Below are 19,156 nucleotides of genomic sequence, written 5' to 3' on the forward strand. Positions count from 1 at the left end.
AAGTCCCAAGGGAGCACACCGGTTCACCAGACGTTTGGTGCTGCTGTAGGTGGTAGGGCACCTTTTAGCATGGGGGGACTGGTCACTGGCCCCCCTCCTCATGAGAAACAGCATGCTTTTGGGACATAGTCCCAAGGGAGCACATCGGATCACCAGACGTCCTGCCGTCATTTGAGAACAACATGGACATTGGTAACCAAATGAGTACCTCTTCTAATTTCAACCAGTTTGCTGCCAGCCCCCCTCCCCCCCGCCCCCTCATGCCAAACCCTTTTGTGGGCTATTTGGGGTATTCACACTGAGGCCTCCATAACGTTTTGTCCTCATGAGAGACCCAAACCAAATGTACGCCCTTTTTTTCCAACGTGCTGAGAATTCTAAAGTAACCCAGGGTTTGCGGATTTCCCTGGAGGGGAGTGAGAAATTAGGCAAAATACAGCAACTTTTTGGGGGAAAATGGGAAAAAATGCTGCAGAAGAAAGTGACAGTTTTTTTCCCTGCAAATGGTATCAGTCAGGGGCTTGTGGTGCTAAAATCACCATCTTCCCAGCTTTCAGGAACAGGAAAACCTTTGTCAAAAACCAACATTTTCTACACAGTTTGGGCATTTTACTGGGACATAGCCTATTTTTCTAATTTTTTGTGCTTTCAACATCCTTTCAGTTAGTGGTTGAAATGGGTCCGAAACCAATAATGGATCCCAGAAAGCTATACATTTATAAAAAGTAGACACAATTCTGAATTCAGTAAGGGGTCATTTGTGTAGATCCTTCAAGGTTTTCCTATAGAAAGGAACCGTTGAAATAAAAGAATATTGAAATTTAGTTGAAGAAAAACGCTATTTGTGCCTACATTTTCACTTGTAACTTCTAACTATCGTAGATTTTTTGAAAGCTATATACTGTTACCTGTGCGGGACCCTTCTGGTTGCGGGGATATGTGAGGCTTGAAGGTTCACCAAGAACCTAGAGACCCAGATCCCGTAACTGAGTTGCACCTTGCAATGGTTTTTCATTGTGTACCGGGTATACAGTAATTCATTTGGTAAAACATAAAGAGTGGAACATGGGTATCAAGGAAGCCTATGTATATGTGAAAGGGGAACAAGATATGAAGTTTAGAAGCTGTGTTTATTTGTGCATCTCTGGATTTGTTGGTACCCATATTAGCATGTGAATTAGAGGGTACTGTTCAAAATGACGTCTTTTTCACACACTGTCTTACATTTGGAAGGCAGAACTGCATAGAAAGACAAACAGTAATAACACTATTTCTGCTGTTCTGTGTTCCTCTAAGTCCCCCGATAAGAATGATACCTCACTTGTGTGGGTAGGCCTAGTGAATGTGACATGAGGTGGCCCAAAACACAGCATGGAAACATCACATTTTTTCCAGTGAAAACTGACCCTTTTTTCTTTAATATGCCTAGCTGTGGATTTTTGGACCCAGCTCAGCCGGCAACTAGGGAAACTTAGCAAACTAGAACATTTTTTAAAACTAGACACCCAGGGGAATCCAGGATGGGGTGACTCATGTGGCTCTCACCAGGTTCTGTTACCCAGAAACTTTGTCAAAAAAACCAAATGCTCGTCATATTTCTGTGAAGGAAAGTTCTGTAATCTGCGGAGAGCCACTAACTTCCACCTACCCAGCATTCCCCCAAGTCTGCCAATAAAAATGGTACCTCACTTGTGTGGGTAGGCCTAGTGCCCCCGACAGGAAACGTCCCAAACCGCAACGTGGACACATCACATTTTTCCAGTGAAAACTGACCCTTTTTTGCAATTTGCCTAGCTGACTAACTAGACACCCAGGGGAATCCAGGATGCGTTGACTTGTGTGGCTCTCCTCAGGTTCTGTTACCCAGATTCCCTTGCAAACCTCAAACTTTGCAACAAAAAACACATTTTCCTCACATTTCTGTGATGGAAAGTTCTGAAATCAGTGGGAAGCCACAAACTTCCACCAACCCAGCATTCCCCCAAGTCTACTGATACAAATGGTACCTCACTTGTGTGGGTAGACCTAGTGCCTGCAACAGGAAATGGCCCAAAACTTATTGTGGAGACATACAAATTATTTATTTGCGAAACAACCTGGTTTTGCAAGGGAGTCACCTGCGTTTTTGGTCTTGGGTTCGACGGCATCTAGGGAAACCTACTAAACTCAGACATTTCTGAAAACTAGACATCCAGGGGTGCAGGGGGGTGTAGCTTGCGTGGATCCCCAATGTTTTTTTACTCAGAATCCCCTGCAAACCTAAAAAATGTAGCTTTAAAAAAATCAAATTTTTCCTACATTTCTGTCTACGCACACTGTCAGACAAGCCACAGTCTACGCACATCGCCGGCCAAGAAACAGTCCAAGCACATCGACAGACATGTGCCTTCCACGCTTACCACTAGCAAAGCAACAGTCCCCGCACACTGCCAGCCAAGTGCTAGTCCACACACAGTGCCATCTAAACACAAGCCCACACACAACGCCGGCAAAATTCAGGTTCACACACAGCCAGCCAAACGCCAGTAATACAGACCCTCAGCCAACTCCAGTTCACACACACACACAGTAACTTTCACTAGTGTCTAGTGGTTTCTGCCCCCTTGGAAGCAGATGTGCCTAAAAATATCGCTGATATTGGCAGAAGCAGCCAAAATGTGTTCGCAAAAAAAGGAGGAGCAAACCTTACCTAAGGGGCTTCCCCCTGACATGCCCATGAACATATCTCAGGTGTCTAGTGAGCTTTCTGCCCCGCCTGTTGGGCAGATCAGGAGTAATAACCCCCATGTACCTCCTGGGGGGCAGAAAGACCATCCCTTTTGTGTTGGGGGTGGGGGCTTTGGTATGCGCCTTTATGGGCAGCCCCACCCCTCTTTCATAAAGCAATCCCTGGTACCTAGTGGGCAGGGAAAAGATTGAGGGCTATTGCCCCCATCTGCACCCAAGGGAAGGACAGAAAGACTGGCAAATTTCGGGAGGGGGCATTATACTGCCCATTTAGGGCAGCCCCCACCTCTAAGTATTAAAAAACAAAAAAAATCCCTGGTGTCTAGTGTGCTCTCGGGCTACTGTCCCCATCTGCCTCTCGGGTGGGGGAAGAAAGACTGAATATGCCCATTTAAATATGGGGTAGCATAGACCCTTGCTTGAGGAGCCGCTCCCCCCTCTCTGGTGCTAAATGATGGATCCCTGCTCGCGAATCGCCCATCTGCGGTACTCTATCCCCAAGCAGGGATTCACTAGGGAAGGGAACCTTTGGAAAGGGGGGTTTCTCCCCTTCCCAACAATACCTCTCCAGTGTGTTTCGGTGCTCGGGGAGCTGAGGCAAAAAACAAAAGTAAATCCCTCTGCTGTTTTCAGCAGAGAGATTAGACGGTAGTGTCCCTTGTACGTAACGATTACGTCCATGGCACCAGAGTGCCACAGCTATGGACGTAACAGTTACCTCCATTGCACTGAAGGGGTTAAGGTTAAGGGTAGCAAGGTCTATTTCTTACTTACCAAGCGCCATAAGTCTTAGTCTGAGAACAATCTTCAATTATAGTCTTACTCAGTGGCATAAAGCAGTTTTTTTAGATCTTGTGTCAGTCTTCCACTGATATCCTCTTTGCTTCCCCTGTTTTCAGACTTTGGCTTGAATATGGTTGGTGAAACTATTGCTTGGAACGACTGTGGAGAAACAGAGTGTTACGCACTCCTAAAATGTTGGATCGTTGTGTAGAAGATGGTAATAGAGTTGGTGGTGCAGTCAGGCGAGTCCTCCTGAGTATGCGGATAATATGAGCGTGATTGCACTTTCTTGAGTTAAGAGAGTGTCCCCCTCGTGCACTCAGTGTGGGTTTCAATCATTAATACATTATTAGTTCAATCGTAGTGTCATCAGTATCGTTAATTTTATTTTCTGTTCTTCATAAACTTTCGAAACAGACGATGTTTTATTTTGAACATTTCATCAACTTTGAATTGTACATTCATTCAAAGTGCCCAATGCATTTCGGGCTTGTGAGCCCTTCATCAGGGGCTGATGTGCTAAAAAAAGGAAACCAGGTGTCAGCGATAGATGCAAATGAAATCTATTGATACAAGAGTACAATGGATTGGTGCAGCGGCTGCGAGTGTATCTAGAAAGTTTCGACGTGATGGGAAAAGTGAACAGTGCACATGATGGTACAACCAATGTCCCTGTACGGTAAACATAGCGGAAAAGAATGTGCGTCACAAATTGATTGGACCATGCGGTGTAGACGAAAAGAGACGTGATAATGTGCTCCGGATGTTGGGTACAACGAGTTAACCCGAGTGATAGAAATGCCGAGAAACGCGGGGTGACTCGTGTCATACAAAAGTGTGATCAAGAATCATATCGAACGAGTGGGTGAACAATCATTCCAAGTGGCTTGTTCAAATGTGACACGGTGACAGGTGTAGGATCGTGTAATACACACGTGTGGGATACGTAAGTTACAAAATATCAACATTTCTGGTATCTGTGAAATGAAACAAAGATACCGTTACCACGGAGTGGGTAATAGAGTGCTGTGAGTCTATAGCATGCGCCGGTAACAAGAACTTACTAGGACCTCTGTAATGACGTCTTCAATGCGTTTCTCTAGGTGGTGTCAGGAAAAGTGAATGCCCAATGGTGATCGCGGAAAAATTTATGGACGAACCGGAAGTGACGGGCATAACTCGGAAGTGATGGAAGAGCGTTCAACTAAAATGAACTACGAGAAGGAAAGACTCCTAGTTCTGTAACGTGTACCGGGTAATTCTGGTGAATAGTAGAGTGTGTAAATCTCGTGAATACTCTTGTAAAATTACAGCATATCGTGAATAAACTAGCACAATAAAGCAATTATGTATGAACAAAACATATAAATAGGTAGTCTACAGACATAACATTACCGCTGTGTGGTACATTTAAATAATCAAGACATTCAAAGTGCAGATTTCCGTGAGCACAAATGTCAAGCCATGAGTCAAAAAGGTACAAGTTAACTCTTAAAAAATGACTCTACAAAAAACAGCTAAGGTCACAACGTTCATTGAGTCCCTTTGGACTAATGGAATCCATTTTGTTTATCCAGTGCACTTCTCTCTGAAGCATGAATTGGGTATTGTTCCGTCCTTTTAAGATCCTGTGCAAGGTATAGATAGGAAGATGTGATGTGTTTTCATTGTGGTTAAGGCAGTCTTTGTGACATTGTTAGCATGCGGTATCAAGGATACCCCTGAATCCATGGTTACTCCTAGGTTTCTAACTTCTCTTGATGTTGGAGGGGGTTGAAGTTGCTTAGGCCGTATCACGGTAGGCTGGTACTTTTGCCATTGCTCGCAGCTCACAATCTCTGTTTTTGTTCTATTGAGCTTTAGATGTTTGTTCATCGTCGATGTGTTTATGGCAACTAAGCAGTCATCAGGTTGTGAATTGAGAAGGTTCTTCAGAGCTATTCATTTTAAAAATGATTTGGGTGTCATCTGCATAGTTGTAATGGGTGATGTATGATTTATTCAGATTTGGTGAGGGGGTTAGATAGGTGTTAAATATTAGAAGAAGATTTAATGTACCCGTGAGTAATGCCATAGTGTTGTCTGAGAGAAGGTGATGTGAAAGGGGGTAGATACACTACACTTTGTTTGTGGAATAAGAGGCAATCCATTTTCAAACTTTTTCTCGGATTTTAAGATTGTGAAGTCTTTGCAGTAGAGTGTGGTGGTGGACAGTGTTAAATGCAGCTGATAAATCCAGAAGTAACCAGGCTGCTACTCTATAGTTGTCCACTGTGAGTAATAGAATGACAAATGAGTGAACCAAAACATCATAAACAAATGAGGATACTTCCCAACATCTTTGTTTTGTTGCAACACATTAGGAAGAGGAATCGCCTTGTGCTTCCTTAATCTTATTACCTTTACTTCTGTTTCTCATGGCATTCCGTCTAACTCGCATCCCCAATTTTTCATGTACTCTTCAACTCTTCCCACCCGTCTCATGCTGTTTCTCAGTCCTCGTTCTCCAGTTCTATTTTTAGAGTAAGGTTATATAAATGTCACCTTTTATCAGCCTTGCCATTTGTTTTGGTAAATATTGAGTCCTCACAATATGTTGCTGTTAGGTTGGGCCCTCACCATTATTCTTTACAGGGGTTGTGCTAAATTCACGTACTTTGCTTTTGCTCAAATGCATGACATATTGGGAAACTGACATGAAATTATTAATTAGTTTCTTTCCTGTGTAATAGTTGTATGGTCTGGGTGTGAGACAGTTATGTCCTTGTGGGGGCTTTGTGTGTGTGCGTATAGGGAGAGGAATCTTTATGTGTGGTGGTGTGTGGTGGGGTCTGGATGTATATGGGGTTTTCACATGTGTAGGGGGAGTGGTTGTTGTACGGGATGTCTGGGGATCTGGGTGTTGGATGGGTGATCTGTATGTTTGGTATGAACAGGGTGTTGGTTAGTATATGAAGTCGATCAGAGAGAGAGAGAGAGAGAGAGAGAGAGAGAGAGAGAGAGAGAGACAGAACCAAAGACCATCCAAATGTCGTAGAGCATGGTTGGGTCAAGACATGCATGCAACAAAGGTAGCACAGAAACATGACCTTGCTTAGGGTTGCAAAGGTTATTGTACTAACCATACTTTCTACACACAGTGAAGTTCCACATCACACCAAAAAGAAAGTCTTGTGCCATGTGTGCACCGAATAAACTGCTTTGTGCAGTGTGATACTAGGCCACTGGTATTATTGACTAGGGACATACTCTAGTTCAAATCCTCCTATTTTTAAGGTGGTGTAGCTAGTACACTCATATCTCATGTGGCATACTGTAAGCACCAAAGGAGATCACACAACCAATAAAAACCCTGTCTAGTACAGATTGACAAAAAATCTATATACTAATTTTTCTGTGGCTTATGTGCGGTGCCGATTGTATTTTGAGAGCTTTGCATATTTAGGTCTCCTATTAAGATTGAGCCTATTCATAATGCTACTGGCTGGGAAATGTTTCAATTAAGAAATTTGACCATGTTTCTTCTAAATGTTGGCAGCTACATTGGCTTCCCACTTCTATTGAAAGCGGTCTGCATTACGCATAGGATTCAGAGTGATGCGGATCTTGTTTGTTTGAGGCTGAAGTTTGTTGAAGTGCAACCCCAGAGATCCTGATGCTCTACTGCTCAAAATCTTTAAGATTCTTCCAACATTTAACCACAAAAGATTAGACAGAGTGGCTTTCAGGGTTTGGGGAGGTCTTGTGTAAAGCAGTTTGCCAGTTGCTTTAAGACCATTTTCTTACAACCGTCTTTTTTTTAAAACATCTCGCAAACCCAGCTTACTACCTTGAATAAGCTTTCTTCTTGGTTTTTGTTAGCGAGTATGCAGTTAGAGGCGCTCTGGTCTTCTATTTTTCTAACCCCACATTAGACCTAATTTTGGGGTGTGCTGCACAAAAAACAAAATGGCGCTAGATAGATACATAATTCCATACAGACTCTTACAACAGAAGTTGCTTTACAGTTGCTAAAGTAACCGTTCACTGAAAAACTTTTCCTTCAAGGACCCCTTCAAGGTACCCTTCAAGGGCACCATTGCATATTTCAACTGTAAGAGATAAACCAGACTAGGCGTCATTTTGGTATATAATTACCCGTAGCTGGGCAGTGATGCAGTGGCAAATTTACATTTACTACAATTTGTGTTCTGGGATGAATGATAACTCATTTTAATTTGGCCGCTTATAACATGGGCATTGGCAGTGTACCTGATGTCAACTCCTAGTCATTATCTGCCATCATAAATGTGAGCAAGCCTTTGTTCTGGTGACACCTTAGTGCAAATGCTCAGAATTCCCTTTGGCCCTCTAATTTCCAAATGCTGTACCAACTGCAATACTTGTAGTTTTCTGCTTTTAGTGGAGATATTGCATACTATTAATTTGCAGAATGACCCTCAGCCATCGCTGGTGACGGGAAGGATTGTAAAGTTATGATAAATCTGGGGAAGATCCCACACAGGAGAGGATATTGTTACAGGTAACTAACTCTTCTGGCCTGCATTTGCACTTGCTCTGCATTTGTGCTTGTAATTATACTGTCTAGTTAGAAGCTTCTTTTTGAGAAACTTGATAAAAAGACTTTTGCTTTGAGTAGAAGTGATTTAAAGCAATAAAGTTGTTTATCTGAAAAATTCGCTATAGCATTCTGAATTGAGTCATTTGAAAGAAATAAGAATATGTAGTTGACGCCATAAAACTCACCGGGTATAGGAGTAAGAGAGAGTTGTATGCAAATATGAGCAGTACAACATTTGGTATACAAATAGTCTGAAACATTTCAAATCAGATCATGTTTATGATCGTCAAGTAATCCTATCTAACCTATGAGAAAATCTACATAGGTAAACAATAATTTTCTCCTACACGTGCCTGCTGCTGACTGTTATTACAGGATCTCCAAATCACCTGTTATGTCGAGGAGAAGAACTGCAGGTATTATGAAGTGATCTTGTCAACTGCTAAACATTATCACACAGCTAAGATCATATTTTATCCATTAGCTTTGAACTTACACCTTTTACCAGTGGATATAATTACCTAGGAAGTAAAAAGGTCTCTTTTGAGGCCATAGTCTTAGTTGCGGTAATCAAAAACAATGCTAGCAAATTATATGTATGGACTATATTGGAAGGAGTTGCTCAATCTTGTTTCAAACATATGAAAAATAATAAACAGGGTCCCTGACAGCGGTCACAAGTGCTACAGTTTATATTTGAGAGAGCTCATCTCTAACACTCCTGTTTTAGATCATGATTGCTGGTCAGTTTCCGGTGTGGAAAGATAGGCAGAACTGGTCTTTTTATGCTTTATCAAATTTAAGTCAATGGAAGTATTCAGTGTTTAGTTTTAGAGTTATTTTTCACACAAAGTGCTTCTTTATAAGAAAACCTTTTAATGATGGTTATATTTATTTCGAAACCTTTTATCTTTGCATATAGAGCATCCTGTTGTTGCACCTGTCCAGAGATTTTGCATAAAGACAGAGGAAGAGCCCATGGACATTGCTAACACAACACAAGGAAGGCGAAGTGTCAGTTATGGTCCACTCATGCGTGAGTATACCATTCTTGGTGTTTCAGAGCATTTGGATGTTGAAGAGGATGACATTTAAAATGGAGATTTATTTTTTTTCCATCTTTTTTACACATCCAGATATTGACTATGATGTAGTGTTACATCATTTTGATATCAAGAATGGGGATGTCAGTAAAAGCATCATGATCTTTTGTCAGTGTTTCAAGAAGGTGCTGATCTTTTAAGTTGTAGGGCATGGTACAAGAATATCGTCAATATTTCATCTGACAAAAATATTGTGTCCTAAATATCGTTTGCAAAAATAACTTCCTATTGGAGTAAATAATTGAAAATCAGCACCCAATGAGTCTGTATTATAGTAAATGATATTTAGGACATTATATTTGTCAGTGTCTTGCTTCGCCTTTCAGATAATACAGAATCTCCCACACGGTGGTTCAAAACACACACTGCGCAGCTGGGGACGTAAACACAGTTACACCTCTAGAAAAGGGTTTTATTTTACAAAATGCAAAGATTCTCTTTTTAGAATAAGGCTTGGGGTTTTATTTTACAAAATGCTCTCTAACAGAAAGGCTTTCCGTGATGCCAAAATAACAACATTCAAATACAAATTGAGATATATATGTTTATATGCATGCAATAATAACACACTTGATAAATGCAACAGTTAAATGCATGAATAATACCATGAATAAACAAGCAGCAAATAATATGAGATAAGACTCAAACAAATATAATAGGACGTCCTGCAAGAGATCAGAAAGATATTTATGTACGCTAAATACATCAAATGATTACTTTGGATGTGCACCTCGACTCACTCACACATCACAAAGAAAACACTTCAAATGATCAAAGCCACTGGCCACACATCACAATGGCAATAATCAAAACTCAACACTTCACCTGGTGCAAACACTGCATCTTAGCCCACTCCTGACCGGGGGATTATCAGGCATGGATAAGAGCCTCAGCAACCAGTGTTCTGCTGTACTGAAGTAGACGCGTCCGTCCCCATTTGGATTCCAAAATCCCGCTTTCTAAGTCAACAACCCTCAGCTTTATAATCTCAAAACACACACTGGAAGGTTCGATAATTTCCTCCCCGCACCAAAGGAATTTTACTAGGACTGGCCAGCTTCCAAGCAAGCACTCCATGGCAGGACGTAGTTCCCACGTCCCCTCTAGATTCTTGCTTGTTTCAGCCTTTATCTTGACGAAGCTCACGAAAGCCTTCCAGGGTACATTAAACAATCTCTCACAAAAACAATCCTTGAACGTGATTAACCTAAACAACTTGTAAGCGTGGCTGTGCACGCAGATAAAGCTCAAGCCACGCACAGTCAGAATTCAGGATGACATGAGGCCATGTCAAAGCCAATAGTAAGAACTTCATAATACTTATCTATGTACAGCACAGTGCACATTTGTGCACCACTGCTTATAGCATCATATACTTCATCTCTCAATGTACAACACAGTGCACATTTGTGCACCACTGCTCATAACACTGCACTTCGAGACCAAAAAGTACATTCCACACACCTCTCCCCCTCTCATTCTTTCAAATACACATCCCACACGTTCTGTTCTTGGCAAGGCTGTTCCACTCCGTGACAGCTCCCACTGCAAGATCACAAGAAATAAACCTTTAAGAGAAGCAAGGCATATGCTTGACATCGTACATTCAGGCTAGGATAAAATAACACACCAAAGCCAATTAAAATAATGGTAGTCAAATGTCATCACAGGGTGTCAGACCACAAGAGTGCCTCTTGCACTACAGTCAGACTATATTTTTTCAATGATATTGTGACATGCCCCAGGAGCACTGCTGAAGCATTGATAGTTTGAGATTGTGACTGGACAAACAAAACAGTTTTTCAGCATGAAATCTCTTCTAAATTCACATGCTTTGCATAATTCCACCATCTAGTAGTTGGGTCCATAAATGCCTTTGTTTTTCGCAAAACGTTTCTTAGATAATTTGCTTCCAGGAGACATGGTTGGCGGGTAAGGATTTTCATCAAAATGGCTTTATGCATTTTATGAAGGATGGAAGCAATTCAGGCACAGGGCGGGTGAAAGGAGGAAAAATGACACTGATACCTACCAAAAGTAGTAAGGGGGCCAAAAAATAGAAACAAGTAGTGATTGGGTTTTAGCTTGCTTACTGGATCTCAATGAAGGGTGTCTCCAACAAAAAAGCTGATAATTGTGAATGTTTACATAAATCAGGGGGTCTCAAATGAAAAGTAATGGGAAATCATTCGGAAGGACCTGGTAAAACTAATTGAGTTTCCGGGGGAATATCCTATTTTACTTTTAGGGGACTTTAACCTTCGCTTAGATCCAAATAAGGCTGATTCTGTGGTCTTAGATATGTTAGATTGTTATGGTATTCCTATCCCCAAGAAGTGATCAGTCAAAGTTTGATAGGAATATGGTGAACCTTCTGGCAGAATTAGGGTTTGTATGCCTAAATGGCGGTTTTAAAGAGGATGACCCAGCAGGCCAAACGTTTTTATTTGGGAAACAACAGTGCCTCATTGACTACATGTTCATACAGGCATGGTATTTTAATCTTTGTATAGGATTCGAGGTGCTAAGACTAAAGGAAAGCGATCATTGGGGGCTAAAAATAGATATAGAGGTAGCTCCATTATTGAGGGAACGAGCTATTCCTATGTTACTAGATTTCCCTAAATGCTTAACATCAAGAATTGATGGGAGATATATTGAACCGTTAATGCAGTATTAATTAACCTATGATATGGTTCAGGATAGGGCCATAGGAGAGTCTAATGGTGTATAGTATGCAAATATAATTGCAGAGGTAATAAAGCGATAGATACCAGTAATAAGGGTATGTAATAAGAAAATAAAAAAGGACCAGCCAGGCCAAATTTCAAAACAACACGATTAGATGGTCAAGCAAAGACAATTGATACCTACCGCTATAAGAAAAGGGAGTATGAAGCTCTTGTGATGAGGAAGATGCAGGTTTTTATTTCAGTTGAATTGGGATGTGATGATTAGGAGAAGGACATGAGGAAGTTCTGGAAGTTGGTCCATATGGGAAGCAAGATGCATGGTGTCAGAAATAGATTGGGTAACTTTTTTAACTAATATTTATAAGCCAAGGGAGACAGTGGTGAAGAAGGGCTGGCCAATTGTGGGGGTAGAGGCTTTGGAGTCATTTTCCACCCAATTGTTCGTCAAGTTGATAACTTCCTTAAATGTAACCAAGGCAGCGGGACCAGATAACCTGCCTGCAATTGTAATTAAGTCAGCCCCCTTATGGTGGGCAGGATTCTTCTCCAAAGTTTTTCTTTATATTTCTAAGACTGGGATAATCCCTCCGAGTTGGAAGGGCACAATAATTAAGCCAATACACAAAAAAGGTGCAATGAACGACCCAGGGAATTATCGGCTGATAAGTCTGCTGGATGAAGGGGCAAACATGGGCTCCAAAGTAATATTAAGGGCCCTAAAAAACTGAATAGTGGGAAATAGAATTATTCCAATGGGCAGGGAGGTTTTAAAGCTGGGCACTCAACAATAGACCATTTTATGGGCTTGAGGGCAGAAGGCAAAAGAAACAAATGGAAACTTATTCTGTTTTTTTGTTAATTTTAGCTCTGCATTCAATCTGGATGACCGTAGTACACTTTGGGCCAAATTAATACGTCTGCGTATTCCAAATTTCTTAATAGCAATTTTGCAGGAATTGCACACAGGGAATTGGGCCCAAGTAGAGTTTGACTTAGATGGGGCCCTCTCTGGGAGATTTTCCTTGGCAAACGGGTTAAGGTAGGGTTGTGTCCTGGCACCCACATTGGGTTTTTGTATTTCCATAGTGACCCCCTGAAGAAGGGATGCTTTAAATCCTGAAATGCATTGGCATATCTTCCAAAGAAGATTAGAAATTTATGTTGACTTGAATATAATCATCATGTTCTTATGTTTATGTTTTGTGTTTTGTACATGGCGACTACAGTCGACTTTTTTGAAAACATGTGTATAATAAGCCAAATAAATAATATATAAATGCATAATTCACAGATTATATGCATTCAAAATTATTTTGGGACAAATCAGTGTTTAATTTGTGTTAACCATTAAGATTAAGTAAATTAGTGTATCCATACACTGTGCATCCAGCACTCCAGCGAACATTCACTTGCAAATTGTGTTTATCGAGAGGTTGACACCCTCTGGCTGGCTGGCACGCATATGAGCTTACCTTTTCATTCCTTGTATTATTGCTTAGATTAGGTGTGCGCTAACTCCATTCATTCAGAGACCCTGTATGTGTCGGGGTTTGTCAGTAGCACAAGAAAGAAGAAGAAGCCACTAACCTGAGTAACAGCCAGCGGGGACGACAGCACGCAGAAAGGCCTCCCTATTCTCCGGGGCACTACCCCCACAGTGTATGGGACACAGCTATGGAAATAGCCCTCCAGGGAACAGGGAAGGAAGGTAAAGGTGGCAGTGCAGAGGGTCCTGTACGTCTGGGTTGGTGGCAAGTTGTGGAACTGTCTACCCAGGTACTGTAGAACGACAGAAGACAGAAGGATATTACTACTACGGGACGTGGCAAAGTTATAGTGACCACACCCCCCCTTTAGACAGAACCCTTCGTGTACTCACGGATTTTAGGAAGGAGCTAACGTCTCTGTCCGTGTTGTGAAGCACCCTTCTCCTGCGTAACTTTCTAGAGACCATACACTAACGGAAATAATAGAACACAGGCCGCCTAGCTGTTGTCTTCACAGCAAGCGGTAACTCAACTCAGGTATGAGGCAATGTCAAAGAAGAGCTCTCACGTCTTCCCACGTATTGCTGTAGTCAAGGCACCCTTGAAAAGGCCTAGGAAAGAGGAAGGGCGAAAGTAAACGTTACCTCTACAGGGCGGGGTAACTCATCTTCGGCTCCAATGCGGGAAGGAAAGCGTCTGCCCTCAGAGCCCCCAAACCACTCCGAGGCGGGAAGGAAAGCGTCCGCCCTCGGAGCTCCGACGCCGAATTCAAGTTCTACAGGTCAAAGACTGGCGCACGGGAACATTGGCGGGAATTCGATATCCAAGCGGGAAGGCAAGCGTCCACAAACCTTTCATGGGAAACGGAAAACAGATGAGACACTGCGAGGAGAACGACTCTCGTCCTCTCGCAGTAGGCTACGACGATTGATTGTCAAGCCCCCTCCCATTGTGGAGGCGGTGCTTATGTAGGGAATGCCGCCCACGTGCGTCGTTGTGTAACCCGGCAGGCCCTATTGCCTCCTGGGAGTTGTAGTCCTGACTACGCCCTACTTTCCTCCGCCATCGCCCACATCTGCAGGTGGACTTGCGGGGGTGCGAGAGGCCTTGACCAGAGAGGACACCTCCTAATATCGTCACAGAATGACATCAACTATACTCCTACAATGCCCTTATGCATGCCCATCATGTTAAGTTCTATTTTTCTGCTATTGGGTATAGAGTTGCATCACACAAGCTCCTTGAAGAACATCGGAAAACGGTTGAGTAAGTACCTGAGTTTGGCTTTTGACAGTGGAGATAGTTTTTCGGGGTTTTGTCAGAGGAGAGATATTCAGAGAATGTTTTTTGACCCAGTTGGGATCCCGGGGTTCCTCAACGCTATTTCAGATTATGAGTACACTCTTCAAATTTTGCTCGAACTCCCATCACAAGTTGTCTCTGAACAACAAGCACCCAGCCTGTATGGTCTGACTCCCACAAGACCATAATTCGGAGGGCTTGTCCCATGCTCATACTTTAAACCTAAAACTTTGATACACAGAGATAAAATCCTTCAAGCTCATTAAGCAGCCACAGAAATGGCAGGCCTATCTGAGATAGAAAGGAAGAGAAAAAGTGCTCTGTCGATGAAGGAAATAGGTTTGTCAAATGACGTTGAGGCAGAGGAAGCTCAGGGGTAACACCAAGACATCATCATCAAGGATAAATACAAGGTTGGAGAACAGTGCACATAAGAACTTACACCCACAGTGCCACATGCCCCAAAGCCACCAAAGATGTCCAAAAAAAAGTAATCCAAGCTAACACCCAAAACACTGAAGCACAAGTCTATGAGTAAAAGAATAAATTCACAGAAAGCCAAGCCCTTGATGCCAAGAAAAAACACAATCGAAAGAGCATAAGAAACTTCCCATCATCTGGGAAGAAAATGTCACTGGTAAGATTATGCCATAAGGCTTTGTCTTGATTTCTGAGCACGTTCGAACACAGAAAGAGGAGGGGCGGGTGCTATTGAAAGAAACGTTCCACAGAAATGAAATGAAATGAAATGAAAAAAGATTTCTAAAGCGCATGGCTGCCCTTGAGCGTCCCAGCGCTGACAATATACTGAGCCGCTACCCCAAGACACAGAGAGAGACCTACAGAGGGAAAAGATAAGTCTTCAATGCTTTACGGAATTTTGCTAGGTTGGGTTCTTTACGCAGAGCCATCGGTAGAGCATTCCATAGTTGACCTGCATTAATGGAAAACCGACGTCCACCCGATTTCAGCTTTTTTGCTCTGGGTATCATTACCAGATTCCCATCTTCAGAGCGAAGGGCTCTCGTAGGTTTGTAAGAGTGGACCAAATCTCTTAGAATGGGGGGACCCGATCCTTGTAAGGCTTTGAACACTATGCAGAGAGATTTAAATTTAATGCGCGCTCTAATTGGTAGCCAGTGCAAGGCCTTCAAGGCAGGCCGAGCTGAAGAGCTTTTGGCAGTACCAGTGAGCATCCGTGCAGCTGCATTCTGTGCTCTTTGGAGAACATTCAGTGTGGATTCAGGTGCCGCCAGAAAAAGGGCATTGCTATAGTCAAGCCTGGAGAGCACCAGTCCCTGGACCAATAGTCTCCTGGAATTATCAGGGAGAAGCGACAGGACTTTTCGGGCTGACCGGAGCAGCCCATAACACGTCCCTGCCACTCGTTTGGCTTGAGTGATCATAGACAGCTCAGGTTCCAGCCATATCCCAAGACTTTTTATGGCGCCCTTAGGGACTGGGGGGACGCCCAGACTGGCCGGCCACATACATTTGGGCAGTGATGAGCATAGATTGCCAAGGAGCATTAGCTCCGTTTTTGTCCCATTCAGTTTTAGCCGGGAGTCCGACATCCATGCCATGATGTTGGTAAGGCAAGCAGCAAACTTCGCCCCCTGGCTTTCCGACAGGGACAAAGAAACAATCAGTTGAGTGTCGTCTGCATAGGTTGCCATTGTCACCCCAAAGGGGGCCACCACCTCCTCCAGTGGGGCCATGTAGACGTTAAAAAGCGTCGGGCTCAATGAAGAGCCCTGCGGGACTCCACACAGGAGGGGGGTAGGCAAAGATCTAAAATCGCCATCGCAAACCTGATAGGAACGATCACTCAGATATGACTGAAGCCACTGGAGGGCCGACCCTCCTATTGCCATCTTTCCCAAACGGTGGATCAAGATATTATGGTCCACCGTGTCGAAAGCAGCGCTTAGATCCAGGAGGACCATTGCAGCGGATCCTCCCGAATCTAAGATGCATCTGCCTTCTTCGACCATTGCTATCAAAGCCGAGTCGGTTCCCTGACCTGGTCGAAAGCCAGTCTGCGTCTGACCTAGTAAGTTATTAGCTTCTAGGAAGCAGGAGAGCTGGCGGTTGACAAATTTCTCAGCGATCTTATTCAGGCCAGGCAGAAGCGAGATGGGACGGTAATTTGCCAGATCAGCAGGGTCAAGGTCGGGCTTTTTCAGAAGAGCCTTGACAGCGGCCTGCTTCCAGCTAGGTGGAACTATGCCATAGGTGAAGGAGGCATTCAGAAGGTCAGTTTCAGGACCAGCAATGAGATCCACAAATTGTTTGAGGATCCGGATGGGCATGGGGTCCAACGGGGAGCCACTCTTCAGAGCCGAAAGCTCCTTACAGAAATCCTCCCTTGAAATGGGAGAGATTATATCTAAACCCTTCACAACTGGAACCCCCTCGGGGGCTATTATGGCCATATTTCCTGAACTAGGGGGAAGGCTGGCTAAGATGTTCCGTATTTTGGTGTCAAAAAACTGGAACATAATATCTCCATGTCTTCGAGGTCAAGAAGATGAAGAGGGCATTAAAAGCTGAGATCGAGAACCTGCTGAAAAACAAAGAAGATATTGAGGAAGCCATGATGCCTCTGAAGGAAACAAGGTGGTTAGGAGTTAAAAAGCCTACACATGACCTTCTAGTGATATAACAGGAAAACATACTCTATGTAGGTCATGATACAAATATGGTGGAGGAGGAGTGTATTTTAGCACCCATACCGAAGACGTAGGTTTCGATAATCCACAGGAAAAGAATTTATGGGAAGATGTCAAAGCATACTTGCCTCAGGAGGAATTTGAGGTATATCACTTAAGGTCATCCCTCCCAGATGATATATCTGCTTACCACTCATTTTAAAAAAAGGCAGCTGATACCTCTAAGGTCTAAATGGAAATGAGATATCAGACACGTTTCCTCCTCATCACACTCTGCCCAGTATATTGAAAAAAATCAGTTCTTTCCAATGTTTCGCAGCAGATTTTGGGACAGGAAGGAGATTTTCATGAAGCCAGCAACAGCAAAGTCAGTCACCCTTCTCATAGAGAAAAAATACAGGGCTTCTACTCAGGTCCCAAAGTATATCCTTATTGTGTCTAGAGCAAGAAAGAAGCCATGTCCCCTGCATCCATGGGCCCGCTGCCATGCAGGAAAGTAAAAGGCTGGAGGCAGTCAGATAAAAAATGGAGATACCCGCTGTCATCCAATGGTGGACTGCTAACTCAAACACCCTACTAAACCTACATGCCCATCACTACTGGGAAAATATTGAAGATCTGATGTTGTATCTCCCGGAAGAGTACCATAAAAGGGCGAAAGGTGTCATTGAGAGAGGAAAAACATCGAAAAACATCGCTAACCCCTGCCGGAAGATGGCTCTCGACGCTGCAGACTCAGCAGGCAGTCAGCTCGCTACAGGGACGATCATGAGAAGACATTTGTGGGTGTGCATCTTAGGTTTTAAGGGTGGGGTGCAGTCCAGTATTATTGGCATGGTTCCAACAGGGAGCCAGCAGTGTGGACCAGGGGAGGACCAAACTCTAGAAGAAATGAAATGGGTAGATGAAACCGCAAAGGCAATGTCAGCCCTCCAAGTTTACAGCCAGCATTCAGAACAGGAAACTCTTGAGAGGAGAGGCCAGGAGAAGCATACTTTCTGCACACAAGTTTAAAGACAACCAGAAACCAGCCAATTCCTAAGTCCTGCACAATGGCTGCATCCACACACATTTAATCGAACCAGAGGTAAACTTAGAACAGAAACTCTATGGGATTGCCTTTAGCTACACCAAGTCACTTGAGGAGCTCTTCCCCATACACAACATACCTGTAGGGGACAGAATTGATGACATCCTCGAAAACTGTGGCCATTGCCACTGACAAGAGGGTTGTAAATAGTATATATCATAGTTACTCTGTAGACTTGATAAGAAAACCATTAATGACCTCAAAAGCACTAACACTACAATAAGTCTCGCCAGACCAGCGCATGCGCTGGGTCAGGCGAGACCTAAAAAGGACCAGTTTCAAATCCTGGAAATAGGTGGTGCGAGAACTGCCTGTAAAATAATGCAGTCAAAAATATGCCAACTAAGCAAAGGAGCACAGGTGTGTATTTGCTTTCTATATCCAAAGCAAGACCTAACCATGCTCCCTATTCCAGATCTGCGCTCAGTAAACAGGTTGTAAACCCTACTTGTAAAGGCTGTTATCGTTGCTTGCCTTCGTCGTCCACTGTCCCGAACGCGAGGCTCCTACTGAGACAGTTCATTTGAGAGGTGTTTCACTCGTTCTGACTGTGAGAGTGCCCATCCGAGCTGGAAAACGCGCTCTCATGCTTGAGTGAACGCCTTTGGCCTCACTCTTTGAGTATGTTTTTGTAAAGTTGGCACAGTTACGTTTTTTTCTTGTGTGTAAGTGTAAATCGCTCCCTAGTTAAGCAAGTCAAGTTTGAGAAATCGTCTAGGGATTCCACAGCTTTCATGA

General features: G+C 43.2%; 1 protein-coding gene across 8 annotated transcripts in view; it reads left to right on the forward strand.

Annotated features, from left to right (window-relative positions):
- The window catches only part of LOC146775830 (uncharacterized), a 1,003,909-nt gene that overhangs the window by 801,125 nt on the left and 183,628 nt on the right, over positions 1-19,156 (forward strand). For all 8 annotated transcript variants that reach the window (XM_085637695.1, XM_085637697.1, XM_085637696.1 and 5 more), the window contains one exon: positions 8,994-9,107. In XM_085637695.1, the coding sequence (XP_085493821.1) occupies positions 8,994-9,107 (114 nt within the window). The remainder of the gene's footprint in view (positions 1-8,993; positions 9,108-19,156) is intronic.

Source organism: Triturus cristatus, chromosome 12 (assembly GCF_964204655.1).
Source record: "Triturus cristatus chromosome 12, aTriCri1.1, whole genome shotgun sequence".
Taxonomy (NCBI): Eukaryota; Metazoa; Chordata; class Amphibia; order Caudata; family Salamandridae; genus Triturus; species Triturus cristatus.